At 38.4% G+C, this 23,493-nt stretch overlaps 3 protein-coding genes and 1 long non-coding RNA gene across 12 annotated transcripts in view; 3 read left to right on the top strand and 1 right to left on the bottom strand.

Moving 5' to 3' along the window:
* The first annotated feature begins 144 nt into the window (after positions 1-144).
* LOC107225652 (solute carrier family 46 member 3) lies at positions 145-10,059 on the top strand. Of its 4 annotated transcripts, none has more exons than XM_046736297.1 (11): positions 145-521; positions 1,648-2,027; positions 2,347-2,580; positions 3,490-3,841; positions 3,914-4,210; positions 4,456-4,557; positions 4,633-4,770; positions 5,008-5,091; positions 5,183-5,339; positions 5,800-8,476; positions 9,510-10,059. In XM_046736297.1, exons 2-10 carry the CDS (start codon positions 2,007-2,009, stop codon positions 5,936-5,938), a joined length of 1,524 nt encoding a protein of 507 aa, XP_046592253.1. In that variant the 5' UTR covers positions 145-521; positions 1,648-2,006; the 3' UTR covers positions 5,939-8,476; positions 9,510-10,059. The 4 variants fall into 4 exon arrangements, with proteins under 4 accessions (XP_046592253.1, XP_015521676.2, XP_046592255.1 ...); XM_015666190.2 differs by having other exon boundaries at positions 1,884-2,027; XM_046736298.1 differs by lacking the exon at positions 145-521 and adding an exon at positions 532-696.
* Positions 10,060-10,498: 439 nt separating this feature from the next.
* On the top strand, positions 10,499-16,213 carry LOC107225689. Of its 5 annotated transcripts, XM_015666233.2 has the most exons (6): positions 10,500-10,878; positions 11,039-11,104; positions 13,958-14,023; positions 14,118-14,280; positions 15,128-15,482; positions 15,909-16,213. In XM_015666233.2, the coding sequence occupies exons 1-6, from the start codon at positions 10,746-10,748 to the stop codon at positions 16,119-16,121; spliced, it is 996 nt and encodes a 331-aa protein (XP_015521719.2). In that variant the 5' UTR covers positions 10,500-10,745; the 3' UTR covers positions 16,122-16,213. The 5 variants fall into 5 exon arrangements, with proteins under 5 accessions (XP_015521720.2, XP_015521719.2, XP_046592258.1 ...); XM_015666234.2 differs by lacking the exon at positions 11,039-11,104 and having other exon boundaries at positions 10,499-10,878; XM_046736302.1 differs by lacking the exons at positions 10,500-10,878; positions 11,039-11,104 and adding an exon at positions 13,047-13,069 and having other exon boundaries at positions 14,113-14,280.
* LOC124293826 lies at positions 10,871-12,808 on the bottom strand. The gene is made up of 2 exons (XR_006903681.1): positions 12,715-12,808; positions 10,871-11,360 (listed from the first exon to the last, which is right to left on the bottom strand). It is a non-coding gene; the product is annotated as an uncharacterized LOC124293826 (long non-coding RNA).
* A 4,096-nt stretch (positions 16,214-20,309) lies between the features above and the next one.
* The window catches only part of LOC107225682 (parathyroid hormone/parathyroid hormone-related peptide receptor), a 48,080-nt gene continuing 44,896 nt past the window's right edge, over positions 20,310-23,493 (top strand). The window contains exons 1-2 of one of the 2 annotated variants that reach the window (XM_015666224.2): positions 20,310-20,485; positions 21,337-21,519. In XM_015666224.2, the coding sequence (XP_015521710.1) occupies positions 21,493-21,519 (27 nt within the window). In that variant the 5' untranslated portion in view covers positions 20,310-20,485; positions 21,337-21,492. Of the gene's footprint in view, positions 20,486-20,754; positions 21,520-23,493 lie in introns of those variants that run through there. The other variant, XM_046738792.1, reaches the window with a different exon arrangement.

The raw sequence follows: 23,493 nt of genomic DNA on the forward strand, positions 1-23,493 counted from the left end.
GTTCAAAGTTATCGTTTCACATTCTCCGTCCAATCGGAATCAATAGCTCCGAGTCACGTGACACGGGCACCTGCGCAGAAGGAAACGAAACTGCGCGGACGAGGCCAAGAAACGACCGTTCCCACTTTAGTCGATTGGCAACTTGGAGTGAACGCCGGCCGGTCTGCCGTCGCGACTGACGATTAAGAATAAGGCCGATGAAATATCTTAGAGTGAATTTTAACGAGCTCGAAACTTCGGCCAAGACCGAGTCACGCGGCTTTCGACTCGGCAAATCGTGCGTATGACAAATTAACCGAGCATCTTTCGGTCGGCTCCGATCCATCTAGTATTCATTTCTATGTCCATGGATCCACCGCGTGGTCGGACACACGTGTTCAGTTCTCTGATTAGCATGCAGCTTTGAGTAGCGCTGCGGTAGACGAGAAGCAGACGGAGTGCATGAGCAGCGGGAAAAATGAGGAAACCGGTCATTTTCAACTGTGGATCCAGTGAATTTCACATGAAGGACACTTGATTGGGTGAGATGGTTTCGCATTTGGCGGGATGATTGGGCTCGGGGATACAGACCGCGATTCATTTTGCTTTCCAGTCTTTAATTGCACCGCTGTTCAAGCGACACTTGTAGATTTGAATTTCCCGCCAATTGATTGGAGGAGATTCCTGACCCTTCGGCACATCGTAATCCCGATTCTGGTACGGTGATTTTGAAATGAATACATATTACACCGCGTCGATAAGAATTTTGAGTCTGGGTTCTGGATGTGAGATTTTGATTTCTTCGAAGTAACTAACGAATGAAAAAATAGTCTTATTGGGTAATAAAGTTTGCTTTTTGCAGAAACCAGAACAATATTTCGGATTTTAAGAAAAGTAACATATTTTCTCAAACATTGATTTTAAATAACAATTAAACGAATTTCAGTTTTGCATTTAAATCACTTTGATTGAAAATAATAATTAACAATAATCTACAAATGTAAAAGATTCGATAAACAAAGTTTAAAAATTAACATTTTTCGTACTTTTTCTATTTTCGTACGAACTTTCTCGTATCAAACCCTGATCGTGATCTACCGTCATTCTCTAATTGTATTGCCTCTGATAACGTTAATAACGGTAAAATCCATCACATCTTGGTGAAAACGTTTTTCCATCCCTTCTAAATAGGCCCCCATGAATTGATATTGACCAGATTCATATTTCCTATATCTTAAACTCCCTTTCGAAAATATACCACTTAAAGTATTGTTTGGATCTGGTAAGATCAACGCAAAGATAAAAAAAAAGCAAAAAAAACGTGTTAACATAGCAATAAAGTTTGTACGACAGGTGAAAAAATTCGTCGCGATACTCGGCACCTGAAATCACATTGAACCGTGCAGTCAAAAAATGGAGTTTTCGTTTGTACTTCATGTTCTCAGGTGGCTTCTTTTTCGGGGCCTCGAGAAACATTTTCAAAGAAAACTAATGAAATTTTGGTAAAAGCTTACGTGTGTGTTTGTGTCTACTCTCGCTCTCATACGATATATACGTTTTCTATTTTTGTAACAAAAACAGTCCCTTCGTTACGGATGTTATTCAACGGCGACCCGCATCGCTGATTGTTATCTGAAAAAATAACGCCAATACTTTTGTGATCTGCAGATATGTTCGTCAGGTGGTTGAAAGATTTACATCGGTTGCCTCTTATCGGACGATTTCACTTTCCGATATAACTTTAATAGGTGATAAACTCAATGATCCGGATAAAACCGTACGGCCAGTAAAACCAGTTCATAAGCTACCGACGTTCGACTTTTACTCATAAAACGAGACTGCTGCCAGCAGAGCGCGCAATTGCCTGTAATACTGAAACAGCGCGCGATTACGATCCGTTGCAGAAAAATGAATCCTGCTTATGCAGCAGCTTCGTAGTCAGAGGATTCTGAAACAACTTCGAAGCGAGAAGAGGAAAAGTTTGAAGAGCGTTTATTCCCGGTGTCAAGAACTGGTTCAAGATAAGAATGAGCTCGTCGAACTTCGAGGTAAGCCGTCAAACATTCTCGATGAGATTTCATAATCCTTTCCATATCCATAAAGACGTTGAAAAAGATTTATTCCCGTGAAATACAAGCCTCCGATCAATCTGGCACAGAATTTGTTTACTTGCAACACTTTGTTGATAAACGTTCAAACGCGTTACTTTCAACGATCGGATGAGGTGATAGGTCGACGCAAAGACGCGCGAAGAAATCTACAACACGAGATCTGGGTTTGCGGGTCATTCGTTGCACTCGAGATAAACACGGACGTCACTCGCGATCGTTCAATTATACGAATAATTCATTCCAACGAATGTTTCAGACCGTCTCCATCAGTGTGGAAGTGCGGAAGCCGAACCTTTGCAAGAAGTATCTGGGATGGATTCGCTACGTGACGATCGAGCCGACCATGTGGCTCTACATGATGGCTTACATGACGACTTCCGTCGTCGAGCAAGCCTTCTACGTGAACAAAGCTTGCCGCGTCGATCACGGACTATCAGAAGAGATTTGCGACAATTTAAGCGAGAACGATACGCTGCAGACAGAAGTTCAAGTAAGCAACTCGCCGAATTCACTTGACAATTCGCTCCGGCCAATCGATTCATTCATGACGATGGATTTGACGGCCACTTTGTCGATCTAGATTTGTCGTTGCGAAATCGATCGGATATCTTGTAATGCCTTTATTGGCTTACAGTCACATCTTGCTTTGCAGATAACCCTTGGATACGATCTGTAAGCTGAACGATAGCTCGTTACTTGTTTCATGAAGTGACGGTCAATACTTTTCCACCAGATTCTTCAATGTCACGTTCTCCTCTTTCCGTTCCTGAACATCTGTTTTTACAAGATTCAAGCGATAAGAGAGTTGCATCAACACTTTAATCTCGTTGTATCATTTCTTGTCCTTTTCACGATTTCTAACGCCTTGGTTGATTATCGCGTTATAAGTACGAGTTCTCGGTATCTTAGGTCCAATGAACAAAAGCCAAACAACTTGACATTTCGGCCCTTTGAGGAGGGCCCTCCTCGGAAGATAAAATACGTGAAATACGTCAAAATCATGTTAATAGTAAATTCCTAGATGTAACATATCCAGAAATTATCACAACCAATTGAAACATCAAAGTGAAACCGCACAAGGTCATCGTTGAAATAGAACTCTAGGGTACGTTTAGGATTTATCGCAGACTCTTTTTTTGCCACATTAGTTACAAACTGGTAGATGTAGCTCCAATAAACATAATCAAATAGGGAAGACTCGTGGTTCGACCTTCGGTCGTGCGAAGGGCCTTCTGACGTTTGTTTATTGGATCTAAGACACCGAGAAGTCACACTCATTAATTGGATAAGGTAGATGAAACATTGTAATAACTAACACGTTACACTCTTGTACGTCAGCGCGAAAAAAATAACACCATTCCTATGAATGAAACACTTTTTCACGGCACAATATTTCCAGGTGACGGTATCGACCTTTCATCAATGGAACGATATCGCGAGCTACGCATTCCCGATAATCCTGGCCCTTTTTAACGGGAATTGGAGCGATCGCCGAGGGAGGAAAGCTCCGTTGGTAATCGCGCTGATCGGAAAGGTAATATTCTCCTTCATGATCGTGGTGAACTCGGTATTGGACACCTGGACTTTGAACATGATCCTCTACACGGCCAGCTTGCCGATGGCTTTACTCGGCAGCGACGTCGCGATATTCGCCAGCTGTTTCTCTTACATTTCCGACGTGTCTTCGGTCACCCATCGAACAATTCGGGTCGCCATCCTGGACGTGGTTTACTTGAGCACCATGCCCGTAGGTCAGAACTTGAGGTTTAATGTGTGTCAGATGGGCCAAAAGAAGTCGCTAACAATCCCTTTTCCCGTTTCAGGAATCAGCCTGGGCTCCTTCTTGTTTTACAAAGTGGTCAACCAGTCCTACACAATAATGTTCGCCATCAATGGCACCCTCCTAATTGTCGCCGTTATCTACTCCGTGTTGAGACTAGAAATGAGAACGACACCGCAGCAGATGCCGATAGACAAGGGGACCAACATACTCCTCGATTATTTTGACAAGAAACACGTCGTCGCCAGTATAAACACTTTGATCAAGCCGAGACCCGAACGTAGGAGACTCTACTTGTGGACTCTGCTATTGGCCATGGCTCTTTACACCTTCCAAAGAAGTAATTCACCCTTTTACCGATTTCCCCGATGAAACTTGAAAGATAATTGGAGTTGCAAAGTGACGGGCAAAAACGGCGTACGAAAAGATTGTCGATCGTCTTTTCCGAGGAGTTTTGTTTATCTTGAACCTTCCATGAATTCGATTTCACGTTTGATCAAGCACGATGTCGACGCTGTAGTGTCGTGTATACTTTCTTCGTGTTTTCCTTTCTCGTTGTTTAAAAGTGTTTCGTGCATTTTTCAGACGAGAGAGAGAAGAGCTACCTTTACACCGTAAAAACATTCTCATGGGACGTTGGAACTTTTAGTACATTCCGGACTGTCCAATCGAGTTTATTCGTCGTAGGTAAGCGATTCTGATCAATTTATAATAACGCAATGCATAACATATTCGTCAACTCGATATCACGTTTCGTTTCAGCAATGCTCTTCGGCATTCCGATCATGAGTAAGGTCTTCAAGATGCGAGACACCTTGATTGTAGCCGTTGGAGCGATATCCCATGCGAGTGGCCGAATCTTTTACGCGACCGCAACTGAGCCATCTCTGTTTTACGTAGGTTGGTGCATCAGAATGACCATTTACTTACACAGTCAATCGAGGCTGGGCTCAATCCCAGGGATCAGGAACGTCAAACTCGCCTCAAAATATTTTGCGCATAAGTGGAGAGTAGTTTTGGCATTTTCTCGATCTCCTATACGAATCTAAGAATGGAATCATCCATAGAATAATAAGTCATTGAAATCACTGCACTGGTAAACAATGAACTTCAAGTAACCGAATTACTTGTTTTCAGGTGCGGTGGTCGCTGCTTTGGGGCCAGTAGTGGCACCAGTTCTCAGGTCGATGATGTCAAAGGTGGTTCCAGTGTCGGAAAGAGGTACATTTTCCATTGCCTCATTCGACACGGTATAAAGTTCGACCGGTCCATACATGCTTAGCATTACATACATGTTAGAAACCATTTTCAGGGAAAGTTTTCGCTCTTCTGTCTGTGTGTGACAATGCTGTACCACTCGTCAGCACCGTGTTATACTCTCAACTTTACAACGCGACTGTGAAGACGACACCAAGCTCGATTTACTGGCTAACGTTCAGCACTCAAATCGCAGTTCTACTACTTAGTATGTGAGTATGAAACGAAACTGGAGTGGAATCCTGAAAACGGGTAGCTGATTTCTAGCATGTTAAGAGCAAGTGGTTATACATTTGCAAAGAAGTTCATTGAAGCCTTCCGAAGTCACTCGAGATCATTCGGGGTTTTTTAAACTCATGCACAAACTAACTCGACTTCATTTTCTTTCATAAAGCTGTGCTTGAAATCTTTTTACTGATCACAAGTCAATTGAAGAATATACAAGTCGTTCAATCGCTTGATGTCATTCGAAATGATCTTAAAAGTGAAACCCAAGTCGCTTTTGATTCATTCAAATTTATTTAATTTTTTTCGGTAACTTGTGAAACCGTGATGTCATTTGAATCGTTAGAATTTCGTAGTTCTCTAAGTCAGAGGTGAAAGCAGATATTCGTTATCTTTGTTTTATATCGCTAATCAACAACCTGTTTAATTTGTCATCCGTTCTTCAAGGGTGATTCACGTGTCCCTTGGATCCCGACGGTTGGAATCCGTGAATGAAGAGACCGACAGTATCTGCAGTTTTCCGGTACTCACCAAGAATGATCCATCGCTTGAATCGTATGAGAAGAAAAAAAACGCTGCTGCTTGACCCGCGAGAAAATACGCGTTTAAACATGATTTAGAATTATAGTTAATCATTAATTTATACACTGCCATAGTAGACTGCCATATTTAGTGCACAGGTATTATATTCGAATCAGCAGCTACATACCTCGAGAATTGTCAGTGATATTTAAATTTATACGGGTTCAATAAGCTGTTGTCACATATATTTCGAATCGACCCGACTATAATATTTGATACACAGTAGCCGTACGATAATCTTAACTATGTCTTAAATCAGACCGAAGACAACAACGAAGAATTGAATTTTTGTGACCGACATAAGCTATCTGGTAACATTTTCCGCTCATAATTGAACGCTCAATAACTTTTTCAACAACTTTTGACAGAATTTTGAATTTGCGACTGTTTCGATGACTAAATTCTAAAAATTCTCAATTCCAAAATTCATTGTTTCTAAATTGCTCTACAGAAAAAATTGATATTAGAAAAAGTTTTAGCGTTACACATTTGCCAGTTTGAAAGTGTAAAATCTCCAATTTTTTTTTTTTTTTTTGTCGCCTCCATTTATACGAATCAGGGCTCTGATTGATTATCGCAATTCAGGCTGTGAAACGGGAGACGAACGAGGGTCGGAACGGATATATTTTCCAGGTAAAAGAACCTGGACGTCCTCGACCCTCGCCTCGTGCGTCCGAATAAAATTAACACAGCCAACAAGTTCCTACCGGCGAATATTTCGGTAAAGGCCTAATTTGTATTCAGCTGGTAGAAGGATGTCAAGGACCGCGAAGTTGCAAATTTCTCATAAGTTAATCATATAACTTCAAACGTTGTAGTAATACGTTGAAGGCAAAGTAGATGTAAAAATTGAACAATATTATTGAAAAGATACGCCGAATTTTTAACGTCAGAAAACTTGCGGTCTTTAACAGCTGATGAGGAAATGCAGTCGCGAATTAATCGCGGGTGTGCAAAGTTTTTAGAGATAACCGGTTTTACCGCTTTTCGATTACGCTTGGTTCAAGCCGTTGTTCTTGCAGAAATTTCACACGCAATCCAAAAAACTTGGATAAAAAATTAATGAATTACTTGTGGTGAATTTTCAAACTACAGCGCGATTTCGGCAGCTTTTTTATGCGTATAGATCGAATCTCGTGTGATTTATAAACACGCAAACGGCGATGCTTATCTCGTATAGAACTTATGCTCGTTTTATGTATGAACCAACACGCGCCGTGTGTATAAATTTATACACTCAACGGAACTGTCGTAAATACTTTGCATGACGGACAATTCACGCAAGAAAATAATTACGAGAGCTTGAAAAAATTATCGCGGAATACCGAGTTGAAATAGATGCAAGTAATGTGTATACTATGTTTACATCATGTACTCGGGTAGATTATAAAATCCGAAATACCGTTCAAACGACCATGTAAAATGATTCGAATTTCTCGCTACATACCGATGATAATTCATCGAAATAACCGCTCTGAGAAACTTTCATTTTAGCCATGTAAGAATGGCAGAAAATGCGGAAAATTTAACGGTTTCTAATTTAGTTATGGCAGGAATTAACGATTCCATGGGTTCACAGATTTTTTTAGAATCAACAAAGTGCCGGAGATGATTATTTTAATCGGAAATATAGATCGTTCGCAAATTTCCCGCAAATTTTTTTTGAATTATCGCTAGAAAATTGAGCGGCAATAATTTTTTTTTTTCATCTTTTTCATGCAATTCTGGCTAACCATTTCAGAATTTTTATCGTGATTCGTCACAGACTTTGAGAGAGTTCAAAATTCTACCTCAAGTAAATATAAACTTTATGCTATAATTTAAGATTTATCTATTCAGAATGATAAGCGTTAATTTAAAGTAAAGACTCTTGTACGATTTGTAATATTTTCCTACAATATAATAAGAATTTACGTTAGTAATAGAACAACGAGGCAAAGAGAAAACATTCGGTACATACGGTTCGGGTTAGATTCGATAAACGATTATTTTAAACTGATTAATTCAGCGAATCAATTATTCCTCGTTAAATTTTTATTTCACATGGAAATCGATCGTCGTAGATTAATTTTTGTTTTTTTTTTTCTTCTTCATTCAGATCCGACAATCGACTTTTCTGACAACACATATCATACCTATAACAACGAAACTCTTGAAAGAAGTTCCGTTAAAAATACGAAAAAATGACCATCGTCGCGTAATGTCAAGGCGGAAAATCGAAAGTGTAATATACGTGGAAAAAATGTAAAATAGATGGCAAACGGGAATTGAAGGCTTGTTTACGAGGTGAACCTTTGCGAAATTTTCATACCTGTAGAATCGAAAGTGCATATGCTATATCATACATGTTTTCTACGTAACTGTAATTCGAATATTTGCCGTATTCCATTCTGACCCAAATTCAGTCCCACCATAAGCCAACGCCCATCGAGGCTCTCTTCGCTTATAAAGAGACAATACTTGCAACTTTTCGACACAGTCTGAACTGCAAAAGAGTTCCAGAGAGTGCAAAGAACGAGACCCAAAATCTCCGTTCAACATGGTAATTCAATTTACTTTACTTACTTTCTCACTGTTAATTGCATTAAAAATGTCAAACTTTGCCTTAATTCAATCGTTGTCAATTTGCCATCTTCAATTGGCCTTTTTTTCAAACTCCTGTCGCTCGACGCTACAACTTCTTTTATCACTATTTTTATTTTTGTCTTTAACTCATTGTCAGTTACTTCTCGAATTTCCACGCTTCGAAGAAAAGTATTTTTTTCACGATAAATTGAAATACAGCACCGCTCAAAAGTATTTTGATAATATGAAATTCGCAATTACTTTGATCAATCGTTTTTCTTACGTTTCTTTATTTTCGCTTTATTTTCGAGCAATCTAGAGTTAATTTTTAACAATTATGTAGAACATCGAATTTCTTTCAACAAATAATATTACTGATTTTTGTAGCTTATACTTGCATGTAATTAACTCAATTGCTATCTTTGTCAAAATACTTCTGAGCGCTGCTGTATTTATCGTTCAAAGAAATTCGTTGAATCTAAGAACCCGCAGATTGCTCAATTATTACACGAATCGCGTACGAAACGTACGTGAAAAACAGATGGAATCAATTTACAAAAAACAATATGCAACTTTACAATATTTATCTTCGATTGCAACGTGTATGATATATTTGTATTATATTTTTTGTCGATAAGTGGAAATTTTAGTGGAGAATTAACAAAGGCTGTAAATACTTGCAACCAAACACAAAGTGAAAAAACGGGGAAAAACTTTTTGTTATTCTATTTATCGCTTGCGTTCGTCGGCAAGATTTTTTTTTTTTGTTTTTTTTCAAAGTATCAGTTACAGCCCTTTTTAACTAGTCTCTCTGATTATATTTCCTGAAAATGAAACAGTTGTGGGATAAAAATCGGGAAAAATTTAATCATCAATCCTGCGAGTGTAATTAAAATTGAACATCAAAGCTATATAATTAAAATCACGTTACTGGAAACTCGCGGCAAAATTTAGGTGGAACCAACACTGCGAAAGTGTGGAAATACTATAAATAAAATTAATCATTTCAGATCGTCAAAGGACTGTTTTCGTTATTGTTCGCGCTTTTGACAGCCGTTGCAAGCGCTGTTCCGCTCCCGGTTCCGGCAGGTGCCATTCTCGCATTTCCCATACCACAAAGGCCTTTTTACGCGTCAAACCTAGGACCTTATCCAAGACCAACGACCCGAAGACCGCAATGATGAGACGAACATTCCCAAAATTCTTTCTTTTTTTTTTTTCGCGATAGCGAAAAAACATATTTCCTGTAAAAGTACTACAGAAATTAAGTATATTCAGTGTAATTACGATAACAACTTACCGAAATATAATTAAAATTGTGAATATTTATTAATAATACAATTTATATAGCAAACACGATCAATTGCAATTCTGTATCACATGCATATGATTTATTTATTGGAAATTTACTTCATATAATAACCATGTACTATTGAACCTTTGAGCATTTTAAAATCTTCGCGTAATATTTTCACCGTGGCGCGAAATTCAAACGAAGAACCAGAGACATCGTTATTACGTAATGACGGAGGCAACCCGATACCTGATAACAAAAACATCCAAGAGAACCAGACCGTGCAACGAACTGAAACAACAATAAAAAAAAGAAGGAGAAAAGGAAGAATTAAAAATAAAAGCGAACGCAACGCATGGCTGAATGAATCCTGGAGTAAAAAAACTTTGCGCAAACTATATCGCAATTCTAAGACATAAAACATTGTTTTTCTCGATAACAGAACAAATCGCGCCGCACGTTGAATTCTAAATTTCCGTCATCCGTCCGCGGACAAAACCGCGGTTTTTATAACCGCAAGTCGTGAGTAAAAAGAAAATGGCAAAAAAAAAAAAAAAAAAAAACTGGCCACAGTATAAAAAGTTAGTAAAAAAATTAGAAACCCATCCGCTCCCACACCACCGTTTGATAATTGCTCCAGCATATGTCGGAATTTACCGTACATTATGCGGCCAAGAACACGTCACGGGTGGCCGAGGCTCGGCACAAAAGTCATTTTATTCTCAGTCAGCGAATCGTCGGAGCTGTTTCCGACTGTCGTCGTCCGCGTGATAAAACGCAGTCTCTCTTCTATCTCCTGATATCAGTGTTTCTCCCTGAATCGCGACCTGAAACCGTCAGGTAATTCGGATCTCACCCTTTGAGTGTTTTCTTTTCTTCTTGTGTTTGTTTCTTTTTTTTTCTTTTTATTTTTTTTTTCTTTCCTTTCTCACATTTTCCGCAATTTCGAAACATGAAATCCGCCGTTTTCCTTATCGCCGCTATGAGCCTTATGCTCTGTCAAGAGGGAGTTTTTCCCCTTGATCTGAACACAAGTTACCTATTTGGAAGCCTCCGAAATGCCACCTTTAAAGCCGGAAACTACAGTAAGTACATCCAGAAGAGTTAATGTTGTTGCTGTTGTTGTTTTTTTTTTTTTTTCTTCTTTTTTCGTTCCTTTGGCTTAGTTTTGTTACTTTTCGAGAAATGATTTTTTTTTTTTTCAAAACCTTCGTCGTTCGTCTCGTAACTCACGTAATTTTTCAGTATCGGACAGCATTCAGAAGCAGAAAGAGATGATCATTAACGCGAAAAACACGGCTAGTGAATACGGTGAGCAAAACGTCATCATTATCATCATCGTCGTTATTTCCATGCAAATGTATTCGCAGACTCGATTATGTTGTTCCGATTTGTACCGCACGTATGATCGATTATTTGTTAAACGATGAACTGTCGTAAAAAAATTTTCGAACGACGAAAGTTTTCGAGTTTTTTCAAATTCGAAAACTAGCGACTTTTCACTTTTAGATATTCGTCCTCGCTTTTGTGCACGAAAACGGGAAGACGTAACGAGAGCGTCGCGTTGCTGTAAAAAAAAAAAAAAAGAACTAAAGACAATTAAAAAAAACATACGCACAACGTATTTGCAACGAAACATGTTTGCGTTAAATGTAAGTAACGTAATCGTAACAAGGGCAACGCGCAGTGCCTAATTATCGTTATAATTATGCACATGATACGGTGGGCGGTAACTAACTGGTCGTCTTATCAACCCCGAGTTATCATCAGCGTTCTGGTACAAATTTCCGGTCACAATTGTACAACGTAATGTAAATAAAGTGATATACGAAACGAGATGAGAACGAGACGAAAAATGAAAGATTGGATCGAAACTTGATTCGATTCTGAAAGTGCAAGTGCAAGCGTACACTGAACACAACAACTCGGAACGAGTAATTGGAATATGAGATTAAAGATTATACATGTTCGATTGTTACATTATTATTTATACGCGTCGGCTAGTCGGTCGGTAAATACGCAATTGTAGAAATTTATGCGTGATTTTTGACCTTCTCTACAGCAGGTATATTATAATGAATGAATTATTTATCTAAGAGCCTGCACAGACGCTGCTTCGACGGGTCTTTAACCAGGAGACAACAAATTTGTCGGCGTTTCTTATTCGGCTAGACGTTATTTAACAAACGTTCGAGATTTTTTCGATCAAGAAAAAAAAAAAAAGATACAACGTCGCCTTCGTACTTATCGAGTTAAATGTTATTCATTTTACCGATTCTTCAACTCTGTTAAATTTCCCGTTACTCTGGTTTCGGAGAAAAAATAAAGCTATTGTAATCACGCCGAAAGTGAAAAGTTTACTTTTTCACTGAAGCGAGTAACAAAATTCTAAGAAATCAAATGTGGATGATGATATCTTGAGAATGGATGAATGGATTTGAATGAAAATTTCTAACGTGAGACTTTTTGGTTCGCTATTCACGAATCTAAGGTCTGATTAGCAGAATTGAAATTTGCCGTATTCAATAAGCTGAAAAAACATTTAAAGACATTTGGATTTTGATGAAAATTGATACTCGTCGGTTTGTTGGATGGCTGATCACGAATCTGAGGTCAAATTTGCGAAATTCAAAATGACGAATCCAATATTGTGGAAAAAAACATCTAAAAACTTTCGGATTTTAGTAGAAATTTGTAGGCGGAGGTTTCTCGGGTCATCGATAACGAATCCAAGGTCTGACTTCCAAAATTTGTAACAGTAAATCAATCCATTATAGTGGTTCAAAATAGAAAAAATCGTCATATTTTCAAATAATATAGTATCCGAAGGCTTTTGAATCGTTAATCACGAATCTGAATTAGTAGCTAGAATTTCGAATTGGATATTAATATTTTACTGTTTCTGTGAACTTGGAACCTACATTGTGAAAACGAGAAGTTCGATCACGGCTGGATCACGGTCAGCCTGAAGTCGCTCGTTCGTAACTTTTTGCCTCGTGATGATTGATTCGACAGTATGCAGGCAATTATCTAAAATACACAATGAACAACTATAGCATTGTAGGAAATGTTCTAGCGTCGGATTAATTACGCAGTTTGTTGATTACGCGCTTATTCCATGAATGGCCATGATCTTGCGGACCTCGCAATTATCCATCTCCATTCTGAAAGTGCAGAGTAACAGAATTCATTCGTGATACACTTGACGAATCACGCGATACTCGTGTTACACTTTTTCTTTTCAACGATCTTCCGCAGCGCCGCTTCAATGCTCACGTACGTAATTCCGTCTTCGTTTCTTGACTTTATGTATGAATTTTTTGTCCTTTCGATTCTCTAACCAGCCAAGCGACGCGTAACGTTGATATACACACCCGATGTTCGTGTTTGCCTTGAATCACTGGAATTATTATTCGAAACAACAATGCGTTACTTGTAAGTTCGAAGTTCGGCTTCTTATTCCACTAACTCAGGCATTGCACAAAAATTGAATCATTATCGAGGTTGGTGACTTTAAACTCGATACTTTTTCCTCAATTTTATCGCGAGATTGTCCCACGTGTTGAATATTTATAGAAATAATTTATTCTTAACTTGTGACGATGTTTCAAAAAATGAGAGAAAAGAGTATAATACTAAAATTATTATTGTCAACAGATGAGATGTCGGATTTGCATTTCAAATCACTTTAGATAGTCAAAAGTCTAGTGCATTTATTCGATTTTACTCTGATTTTATTTGTTAGAAGCTGACTATATGATATTCACTAAAATTCCATTCAAACATATTTTTTATTGCATTGATATTGATTACGATCAAAAAATAGTAGATGTAACATCTGTTTCAAGCGAATTTACAAAAAATAGTTATTGCAACAAAATCAATAAGCTAATAGTGGAGTGAAATTGAACAGATTTACTAGACTTTGGACGATCTTGAAGTGATTTGCAATTTAAACAAATCGATACCCAATCTTACATTTTTTGATCAAAATCAGTCTGACTCACGAATAGATCAATTTTCTAAATAGGTAGTCAAGCTTGAAGAAGCTTGTGATTAAATGAATCAAAGAATTGGATTTCGGCTCACCGAGCACCTCGAACAATGTTTAAATAATTTTTATAGAGCAGATACTTGATCACTTCCTTTTTTCTGACCTTCCAGTTACGAATGCGGTAGCAGTGCCAAGGAACGCGCTGATCAATGCCAAGAACGCGACCAAGAACTACAGTAAGTTGAATTATGCAATATCGGTAAAGTCGCCTCGAAGACCAACTGACAGACCTGATGACGTATTTTAATTTTTGACATTTGACAAGGATAGTCGACAGCACGGCGTCCAAGGGTATGGAGGTCAAGTTCAGGGCGGTAATGGAAACCATCAGGGTTAAAATGCCTTACGGAATTCCCGCGCTTGACATTCCTCCTCTAGATCCTCTCAAAATCGAACACGAGACGTACGATCTGTCCCACAAGGATATCGGCAAGTGAGTATTCTGATGTAGCCATTCAATTAAGGAAATCGACAATGCGAGGCCCGCTTAAAATCCCAGTGACGTAAGCTGGAAGTTGAATTCCTAATCATAGGACACTGATGACTCAAATGTTTCTCCAAACCATCGGGAATCAATCGACTGAATTGAGGTACCCGAAATCGTTGGAAATCACTCCATGATAGTCTCGAAGGCCTTAAAAGACTGCCATAAATCATGGCTTGATGGTATCAACCCACCACTATCGGTCTCAAGTGATTTAAATCAATTTCTGCATCCCACTAATTGTAAGTGACTTGCCTTCATTTCAAGTGTAGGTATACCAAGTCGGTCTCATTGATTTCCAATAATTGCTCATCGTTAAAGACAACTTCCATAGACCTCCTGCGGTTCTATCTAATCCGTAAGTTACTGGAAAACCATTGGAAATTAGGAGTAACCACGGAAACCACTCTAAATGGATACAACGAATTGAAATAATTCATTCAGTTTCCACACTGAGGTGGCAAAGAAGAGTTAAAATTGTTCTTGACCTTGTTTTAAGCTTGAAGTTATAGACCATTAAAGCTGCCATCGTGACTGTAAACAGGCGATAAAAACTAGAAGATTCTGTTTAAGTGAATTCATAAATCGAAGTTGACGTCCTAGACAACGATACAAAGACCGTAATACTATACGGATATTTTTCCCTCAATGCAAGCGTATGCCATACACCCTTGAAGTCTTTCGTCTGATAACTTAAAATTGTATCGTCAATTGAAAAAATGGTAACCATTTGATTCGACAAAGTAGTGACGGATAATTTGATGACTTAAATGATCGATTTCCCTGTACCAATAAGCATTTCGAGCACCCTGGACAAAGCGACCATTTCCGGCTTGTCGACCTTCGTAATCGACCGGGTAAAGATATCCGTGATTGGAGGTGTGAGCCTCGCGTTGAACCTGAGCGTGCCAGCAATCCGGGGAAATGGAGACTACGAAGTGCACGGATCCATCGGCCGGTTGTTTCCTCTGAACAGCACTGGACCCTTTGAATTCGAGGCGCAGAACATCCGCTTCTACATCCACGTCGTCCTGGGCTACTCAGGATCGATGTACGTCAAGTCACTGGACACCGATTTCTCCATCCGGTCCGTTAAGGCGCGATTCTACCACCTGTTCAAGAATCCGGAGACGGACAAGACGATGAACGAGGTGCGTTAGGCCCCATGTACACTTGGGGACAATGAATCTGAGACGGGTAATTTTTTACAATAGACAGTTACGTTGGCAACACAGAGAAACCTACAGCGCCACAGTCGGCCGAGCGCGAAACAAACTCAATCTCAATAAACATAATATAACCCATGACCGTCGAATCTAACCTTACATACCGCGGGGATAATGACTTGTTGGATTGACACGTATTCTAAGGTTAGATTCGACGGTCATGGGTTATGTTACGTTTATTGAGATTGAGTTTGTTCGCCGCTCGGCCGACTATGGCGCTGTAGGTTTCTCTGTGTTGCCAACGTAACTGTCTAGTGTAAAAAATTACCCGTCTCAGATTCATTGTCCCCAAGTGTACGTAAGTAGATCCCTCACTTCCAGTTCACTAATCGCGCTTCTCGATCTGTTCAGATCATCTCCGAACTGGTACCACAGCTTTTGGAAGTCGTTAAGCCCGAGGTGAAACCTAAACTTGAAGAAGTCATCGCCCAGAGGATAAACGCCTCTGTAGCTCATCTGAACGTAGGGAATATCCTCGGGATCCTCACCGGGACAATCGACCTTCAGACCATGGCTCATCTCACCACATCGGGTCCTCAAATCCTGCAGCCTCTTAAGCGTTGACCAAAAACCGGTTTTCTTATATCATAGGTATCAAATCTTGCGATCGGTATACGACGGAAGAATTAGTAATCAATAAATTTATACTTCTCTTTTTTGCTCTCGTCTTTCACCGTCTACATATATACTTTTATCGAACAAATTTTTAAAGCTCTTCCTTCTACAGAATATTATTCGCACCTGCGAGTCAAGTTTTCCTACCTTAGACTCGAATTCGTACTTATGATGTATCGGCTCTTGCCAAAAAGCTAAACTGGGAATGAATTGGAACGAAAGGCGAACGAAAATAAGTCCGGATGTTACAAAAAGATCTAAGGAGACCGCATGGATAGTTGGAACGGCTTGCCGAATGGTCGATAAAGAACTGGACTACAGCGTGATGTTTCAATCGTCGCGAAGCCGATCGACTTCGCCTTTGAAAACCAATTCTCCCTGGGGTATTTTTAACTCGCGACACTCGATGCTTGCGACTATAATCGCATTATGTGGACACTGTCTTTGCATGAGGGTACAGTCTCAGTGTTTCCATATTACAAGTATGTAGGTTAAAAAAAAAAACCGTCACGACAAAAGGATTAGCGAAAATTATACAAGTTTAAGTATACTTCTGCAGTTCAGGTTAATTGACGACGATTATGTACGTCATCCTAAAGCAATAAGGAAGGAACCGCGTCGATCGGCAGGACTTAAGATATGCAATCGATAGTAAAAAAGAGCGAAACTTTATTTACCACTGTTTTCGGTGAAACTCGCCACTTTCAGCCGGCAGATAGGCAACCGGAGCTGCACACCGTACTCCTGCATAACAGATATGCATCTGCGGTTGCCTACTTGCCGGCGTTAATTGACGAGTTTCACAGAAAACTCCTGGTATGTACATGTATACAAAAATCGCTGATAAGCGTCTGCAGCTCGTCTCTGTTGTAGCTGCTAGAATCGCAGAGGCTTAGGTTTCACCGTGTAACCCTAAATTGGGTGAACCCTTTTTCTTGGCAAACATTTTAGTAATAATTCCGAAAGGAAACTCGAGTCTCTCGTCGGTCATTCGCCAGACGTTGAAGAGGTGCGCCGCTTTTCGCAGCCGCCATTTTCATCAGGACTATAAGCTCCCTTAATATTGGCTCAGTGCAAACGTGATAGCGGTATAGTTGCAGGGCGTGTCTGAGATCGCCAGGAAATCAGGTAACTCTATATACCCCGTCATGCCTACACCTGCCTGTCACGTTCTCTCTCTCTCTCTCTCTCTCTCTCTCTCTCTCTTCCCCTCCCTCTCTATCTCTCTCCATCCTTCTCTTTAACTCTGGCTTCTGGAAAGCTTAATATAATTGCGCCACAAAATTCCTGCGGTCGAGAATGATAAGTGATTTTTTACCAAAACTACCAGCGTCAGGATTTGCCTTGAACAGCCCATTTGTAAATTAAAGTATATAATATATTTTTACTCGATGTCTAATTACATTTTTCTTGTATTCGTCCTTTTGTACTTGGGTATTATAACGAAATTATAATGAAATATAGTCGATTTCATGCAATTTCTTGGTTTGTTTTGACGTGGACATATTTTCGATTTTCAAACAAAGAAATCTGACCGCTTACTCGGACGATAAAGGAGAACATAATGAATTGCTGTCGATATCTTCGATATATCATTCACTCTACGTTGAAGAGCAGGTATAAATGATATCAACTGAATGCATTGCGTATCGAGTAAACATCTAATTTCACAACATGCGGTTGTTAAGTTTGATCGCAAATCATAATAGTCGTTCTTTTTATCAATCGATAAGGAAGATCCTTGAAATATTTACCGTCATCTTGTTGCCAACGGTTCAACGTTCCGAAACATGCGATAAATCAATTTACAAAGAGTACGTTTAAGGTTCTTCTTAGTACACAGGATGTGACTGAAAAACACGCGATATGTAAATCAGAAATTACTTGCCAGGAATAATTATGCCAAGGTAGAATGATTTCGAGATACTTTTTTTCCCCGAGAGATTTTTCCGCCAACTGTGAGGAAACTCATAATTTCCGCCTACGCTTTAAATGTTTAGACAAGGAAAAGACAAACAATCAGCCGAGATCGTGCAGCGTAAAAAAATCGTAAAAAAGTTTCCACTCCAAGCATTGCAAAGAAACTGATAAAACGAAACAAACATTTGAAATACATACCGCAAAGATGAAAATACTCTTCAGACGCCCCGCTAATTCACGACTATCGTATCTATCTAATCCAGATATTTTCCTCCAACTAAATATCCAGCTCGTAAACAAACTAGCGATAAAATTCAGACTGATATAACAGCTCCGAGTCGGATGAGCATTATCAATAATTACCTGAGCCATTATATTATTAACGCTTGTGAATGAAAGCTCTCCATGATCGATAACCGATCGATTATAAAAGAAGCATGAAAAATTGAAACACGATATCGATACTTCTGCAAGGTAAAATTTTACGCCCAATTATTGTTATACGATTCACGCAACTATAGTCGAACTCCTCGATGAGCAAATGTTTTTTTTTTTTTTTCTCCTTTCAATCAACTGAGTAATTAATTCCACGAATCGACTGATGTCGTCGAATAATTGGCAACAAATGTCGAAGGAGTGGACACATTACTCTAATCACTATGGAATACTCTATTAAAACGGGTATCGTCGCAATAAAGGTTTGAATGTTAATGGAATTACAAGAAGATACGATAAAATCAACTATTTAGGAATGAAAATAGCCAACGACTGTATAATAATCGCAACTAGGAATTTATCTCTATACAGAGAAAGGTCTTGTTTTGTGAAATTTGGACATTGATCTGCATTATACGCGATTATGATGTCACGTTTTCGTAAAATACTTCTCCTGGTTCATCGATCGCGATGTACTCTGCACACATCGTCTTCGTGTAATCTCGGATTAACGAGTCCGAATATAAAGGTGCAAAGTTTAATTAAGACTCAATTAGCGACGTGTGAGTAAATGGTAGATCGAAGTGGGCGATAATCGGCTTCAGCATCTCGGATCTATCTACAAAAGTTCATCTGTCGCGAGAAAACGACTTGAATACAATATCTACATACACGAAACCTAATCCTTGGTGGTATTGTTCTGCGACTCGACTGATAAGAGACGTGAATTTAAAAACCACAGATCAGATAGCGACGATCGAATAGTATTTGCCTATATATAGAATATAATTAACTGCTGATCGAAATCGAGCTGTGTAATAGAGCGGCAATTCAACTATCAAAGTCTTGAACGTACGTTACAATTTAACTTGACGAAATTCGTCAGTGGTCAAAAATTGTAAATAGCAATTTTTATCCTAATAATACGAATTTTTGTCCTGTTGGTCCAAGTTTTAATATTACATAATCCGAATATTTGTCTTCACAGTTCGTGTTTTAATTCTAACAATTCCAATTTTGTTCCTAACATTCCAAAGATTGGTTCGGATATTTTGAATTTTTGTTTGATATTTCAATGGCCAAAATTCGAATTTCCGTTCTAAAAATCGAAATTTTAATCCTGATAGTCCGAAGTTTTGTATAATCCGAATTCACATTTTAAAAAACCGAATTTGGATCCGAACAGTCCGCATTTCTATTCCGACAATCCGAATTTTGCTTTAAGCAATCCGAAAATTGGTTTCGATACTATGAATTTTAATCCTGACTATAGGAAATTTGAATCTGACGATCCGAATTTTGATCCTAAACGTCATAATTTTAATCCTGAAAGTCTTGGGTTACGAAAATCAAAACTTCGAACCTTAGAAGCTGAATTTTGATCCTCACAGTCCGAATGATGCTACAATTGGAATTTTCATTCGGGACACATTGAAGTTCGATCCTGCCAATCTGGGCAAAGTTGTATAATGAAAACCCTGAATAACTCGAACGACTTAAGTTTTTGGGGGTCGAAATTCGCTCGATAAGATCGCATCCAAACCTACGAAGCAGCAACAGTTGTCGGTTGGCGTTACCATCGCATTGAACAAAATGAGCTGCGAGGAGGGGGTATAAACGAGAGGGGGGGGGAGGAGGAGGAGGAGGAGGAGGAGGAGGAGGAGGAGGAGGAGGAGGAGGAGGAGGAGGAGGAGGAGGAGGAGGAGGAGACCTATTGCGTAAAGCTTCGCGGCGCCTCTGGACATGCGTGCAAGAAGTTAAGGCTCGTGCGAATTCCTTCCGTTCAAGGGATGCAGTAAGACCGCGTCTTTTGACTCGGACGCGCTGTTTGGAACCTCTGCACAGCGACTAAATGATACGAAAACCAGTCAAATAGTGCCTAAAGATAGTCGATCAGAGCCTGAGTAACACCAAATTTTTCCACGTTCTCCGGTTAACAAAGGCAAAGGAGTTAAAAAGTATTTAAATTTCAAGGAAAAAAAAAAAAAAAAAAAGAAAAGAAAAAAGAAAGCTACTTCTCTCCATTCATTTTTTTTACCACGATTTCACATTCACATAAATATGTGAATCAAAGCGTGTTTAAAATAACATACATGTATATATTTATAACGTATACGAGGCACGATTATTAGTGGAAACTGTTTTTTTTTTTTTTACATTTCTTACAAAGTATAAGGATTGAATTTTTTTTATTTATTTATTTATTTTTTTTTTTTTTACCTTTTTTCGCGTTTATTCTCAAACACAACAACGGAGAACAGATGATAAAATAAGTAAAGATAAAGACTATATTGCAGCGCACCTGCGCAACAAATTACTCGAAGATGATCTTGTTATTGTTTACGGTTAGAGTATGTAACTTGTATGTTTTCCAACTGTAATGATGCGAGTTATCGCGGACCGAGAGATATAATGCCCGAGTAACTAGAGTGAAAAAAAAATTGGATAAACCCGGAACGTTAATCTATAGAGAGAGAAAAAAAACAAAAACAAAAAAAAAAAAAAAACGGAATTAGAAATAAATACACGGATTGATAAATCGAGGGACGATTAACAGTAAATTAAATCGGAATAGAAACCAAATGATTCTCATACACGGTTCTTGAATGTCCGCTTTGTTTCTTTTCTTTTTTTCTGTTTTCCATATATTCGAGTCGAACAACAAGATACGGTGCGGTTATCTGTAGAGAACAAATAATAGTCGTCGAATAGACGGTGCTGATTTATCTTCTGTAAATCGAGATGACGATATAATAATAATAATAATAATAATAATAATAATAATAATAATGATATATTGACGGATAAGAAAACAAGTCGCGCGAGATTACATAAACACCATTAGGAACAGCTGTGAACAGGAAATAATTTTCGAATCTTAAATCGATCTCTGTGTCGCTGAAACTCGGGTATGCGACGATTAGAATAAACAGGGATTCCCAGATCATTATAAAGAAGTGTGGCAATGACTAGAAGAAACAGCACGATCATGGTAAGTGAAAAAACTAACAGCGGTTATAATAATAATAATAAAATAATATAAAAAAAAAGTATAACGATCATTTGCAGTTTCTTTTTATCCTTTTCTTTGCCATTCTTTGGACTCTCGATAATTTATGAGAGGAACCTTCACATTTTGGTCAATTCCATGAATTCAAAATTTTTCCCCGTTGCTGGGACGATAATAAATCGTCGTCCAGTGCAAACACATCATCTCAGCAATGTCGCGTTAGGTATATACAAACAATAAAGATGTGTATAATTTTTTGAATCTCGTTAGGATTAATGCCACATGCCGGCTGGTCCGTCGCTTCAATGTTTGCAATCAGCATTATTAATTCTACAGTTCGTGAAAACGAACGCGACGCGATATTTCAACCGCTGGCGTATGGCATCAATTTGTCCAATCTTTTTTCACGGTGTAACGCGATTTTTTATTTTTTTTTTTATTTTTTTCTTTCTCTCCTCATTTCAAGCGCAATATTTGTTCTCACGAAAGATTGATCAGCGCCATTTCGATACTCGCAATCAATCGCCGGACACGCGCGTAAAAAAAAAAACCCGTCTGGATAGGTATATGTAAAATTAGGCATTTATAATCGCGATGGTGCGGATCATGTCGTAAATAAAAATCAACCCACAAGCTTAGCGAATGGATGAAATTTGCAGGATAAAAAAAAAAGAATGAAAAAGAAAAATGCGCGTTCAAACCAGCTACCGTGGAAATATCGCAGAGCTTAAATTATACTGCTTGAAAAAGCTGGAAAAAATAGACGGTGTAAATACCATTTACCCGTTTGCCTTCCCTTAAATTTACTTTATGTCTGTATTTTACACAGAATTATTACCCCAGACCTAAGAGCTGATTAGTAATTTTCATGTACTTGCTTGGGTTATTCCCCTGATGGAGTGTTTTGTTTTTTGTTTTTTTTTTGTTCGACTTGAAGAAAGCATGGAAATATTTTTTCTCACCTACTTCGCGGAGTATAAATTCAGTTTTTACTGGGTACGTGTAATTTTTTTTTATTTTTATTTTTATTCATCGCCATTTTTAAAACCCCGACGCCAGACTCTGTAATCAAATATACACCCATGCGGTTAATCATACGTGCAAGGTGTACCAATTTTTGAAAATTATCGTTGTATAGGTTAATTACACGCGCGAAAATAATCCCGACTCTGATTAAACAATTTTGTTTTTAATTGTAACTTTCTGTAAATCGAAAATTACACGTATTAATTACAGTCGTCACGTGGTTGTCGGCTTCTGTAGCAAATGAATCCTATTATCTTGCCAAATTCGAGATAACAACAACGATACAACGGTATTATTTTCAATTACATTTAATCGCCACGAACGCGGTCGTAATTATCGACAAGTTATTATTAGACTTTCTCCTGCATGCTGAATAATTCCAGCTTGATGATCGATTGTATACTACTCTTGTTATTGACAAGAAAACCTCGTGCATCTGAGCATAGATAAACTAAAAGAAGATATAGAAAAATCATAGAATTATCTTTTCATTAAACTCCGTGAATTATTGCAGTTTCTACGTTATACTCGTATAAATATAAATAAAGAAGAGAAACTAAACATCCCTGTTTCCCAATTTTTTCTCATCTACAAAACGCGTATTATCACAGTTTTGAAAAATCTTCAAATCATGAATAACATGTGGGTAACTGGATTTATTTATCATAAACAAATGTCAGCGCAATTTCCGGATTTATTGAGACCATCGGCAATTATACAAACATGGTGAAAAAAAATTTCCGAGTAAAAGAAACACCGACGAACGAACGGAGTTTGTAATCTTTTCACGGTACGATGTAATTCGGCTAACGAATTTGAAAATTTTAAATAAAATTATATTATATTAATTAAAATATCATCAAGCTGCAAGACTTGTACTATTGCAACAGGTCGTTGCTGATTCACTTTGCTTTCTGAAGTAGTTCCTTT

Source organism: Neodiprion lecontei, chromosome 4, assembly GCF_021901455.1.
Source record: "Neodiprion lecontei isolate iyNeoLeco1 chromosome 4, iyNeoLeco1.1, whole genome shotgun sequence".
NCBI lineage: Eukaryota > Metazoa > Arthropoda > Insecta > Hymenoptera > Diprionidae > Neodiprion > Neodiprion lecontei.

Bases quoted from the DNA above. Each gene is read 5' to 3' on its own strand.
- LOC107225689 (XM_015666233.2), top strand. From the start codon at position 10,746: ATGAAATCCGCCGTTTTCCTTATCGCCGCTATGAGCCTTATGCTCTGT. The intron at 10,879-11,038 runs GTAAGTACATCC...GTAATTTTTCAG, and splicing joins CTTTAAAGCCGGAAACTACA to TATCGGACAGCATTCAGAAG. The intron at 14,281-15,127 runs GTGAGTATTCTG...TGTACCAATAAG, and splicing joins TCCCACAAGGATATCGGCAA to CATTTCGAGCACCCTGGACA.
- LOC107225652 (XM_046736297.1), top strand. From the start codon at position 2,007: ATGAGCTCGTCGAACTTCGAG. The intron at 2,581-3,489 runs GTAAGCAACTCG...CAATATTTCCAG, and splicing joins CGCTGCAGACAGAAGTTCAA to GTGACGGTATCGACCTTTCA. The intron at 5,092-5,182 runs GTACATTTTCCA...AACCATTTTCAG, and splicing joins GGTTCCAGTGTCGGAAAGAG to GGAAAGTTTTCGCTCTTCTG.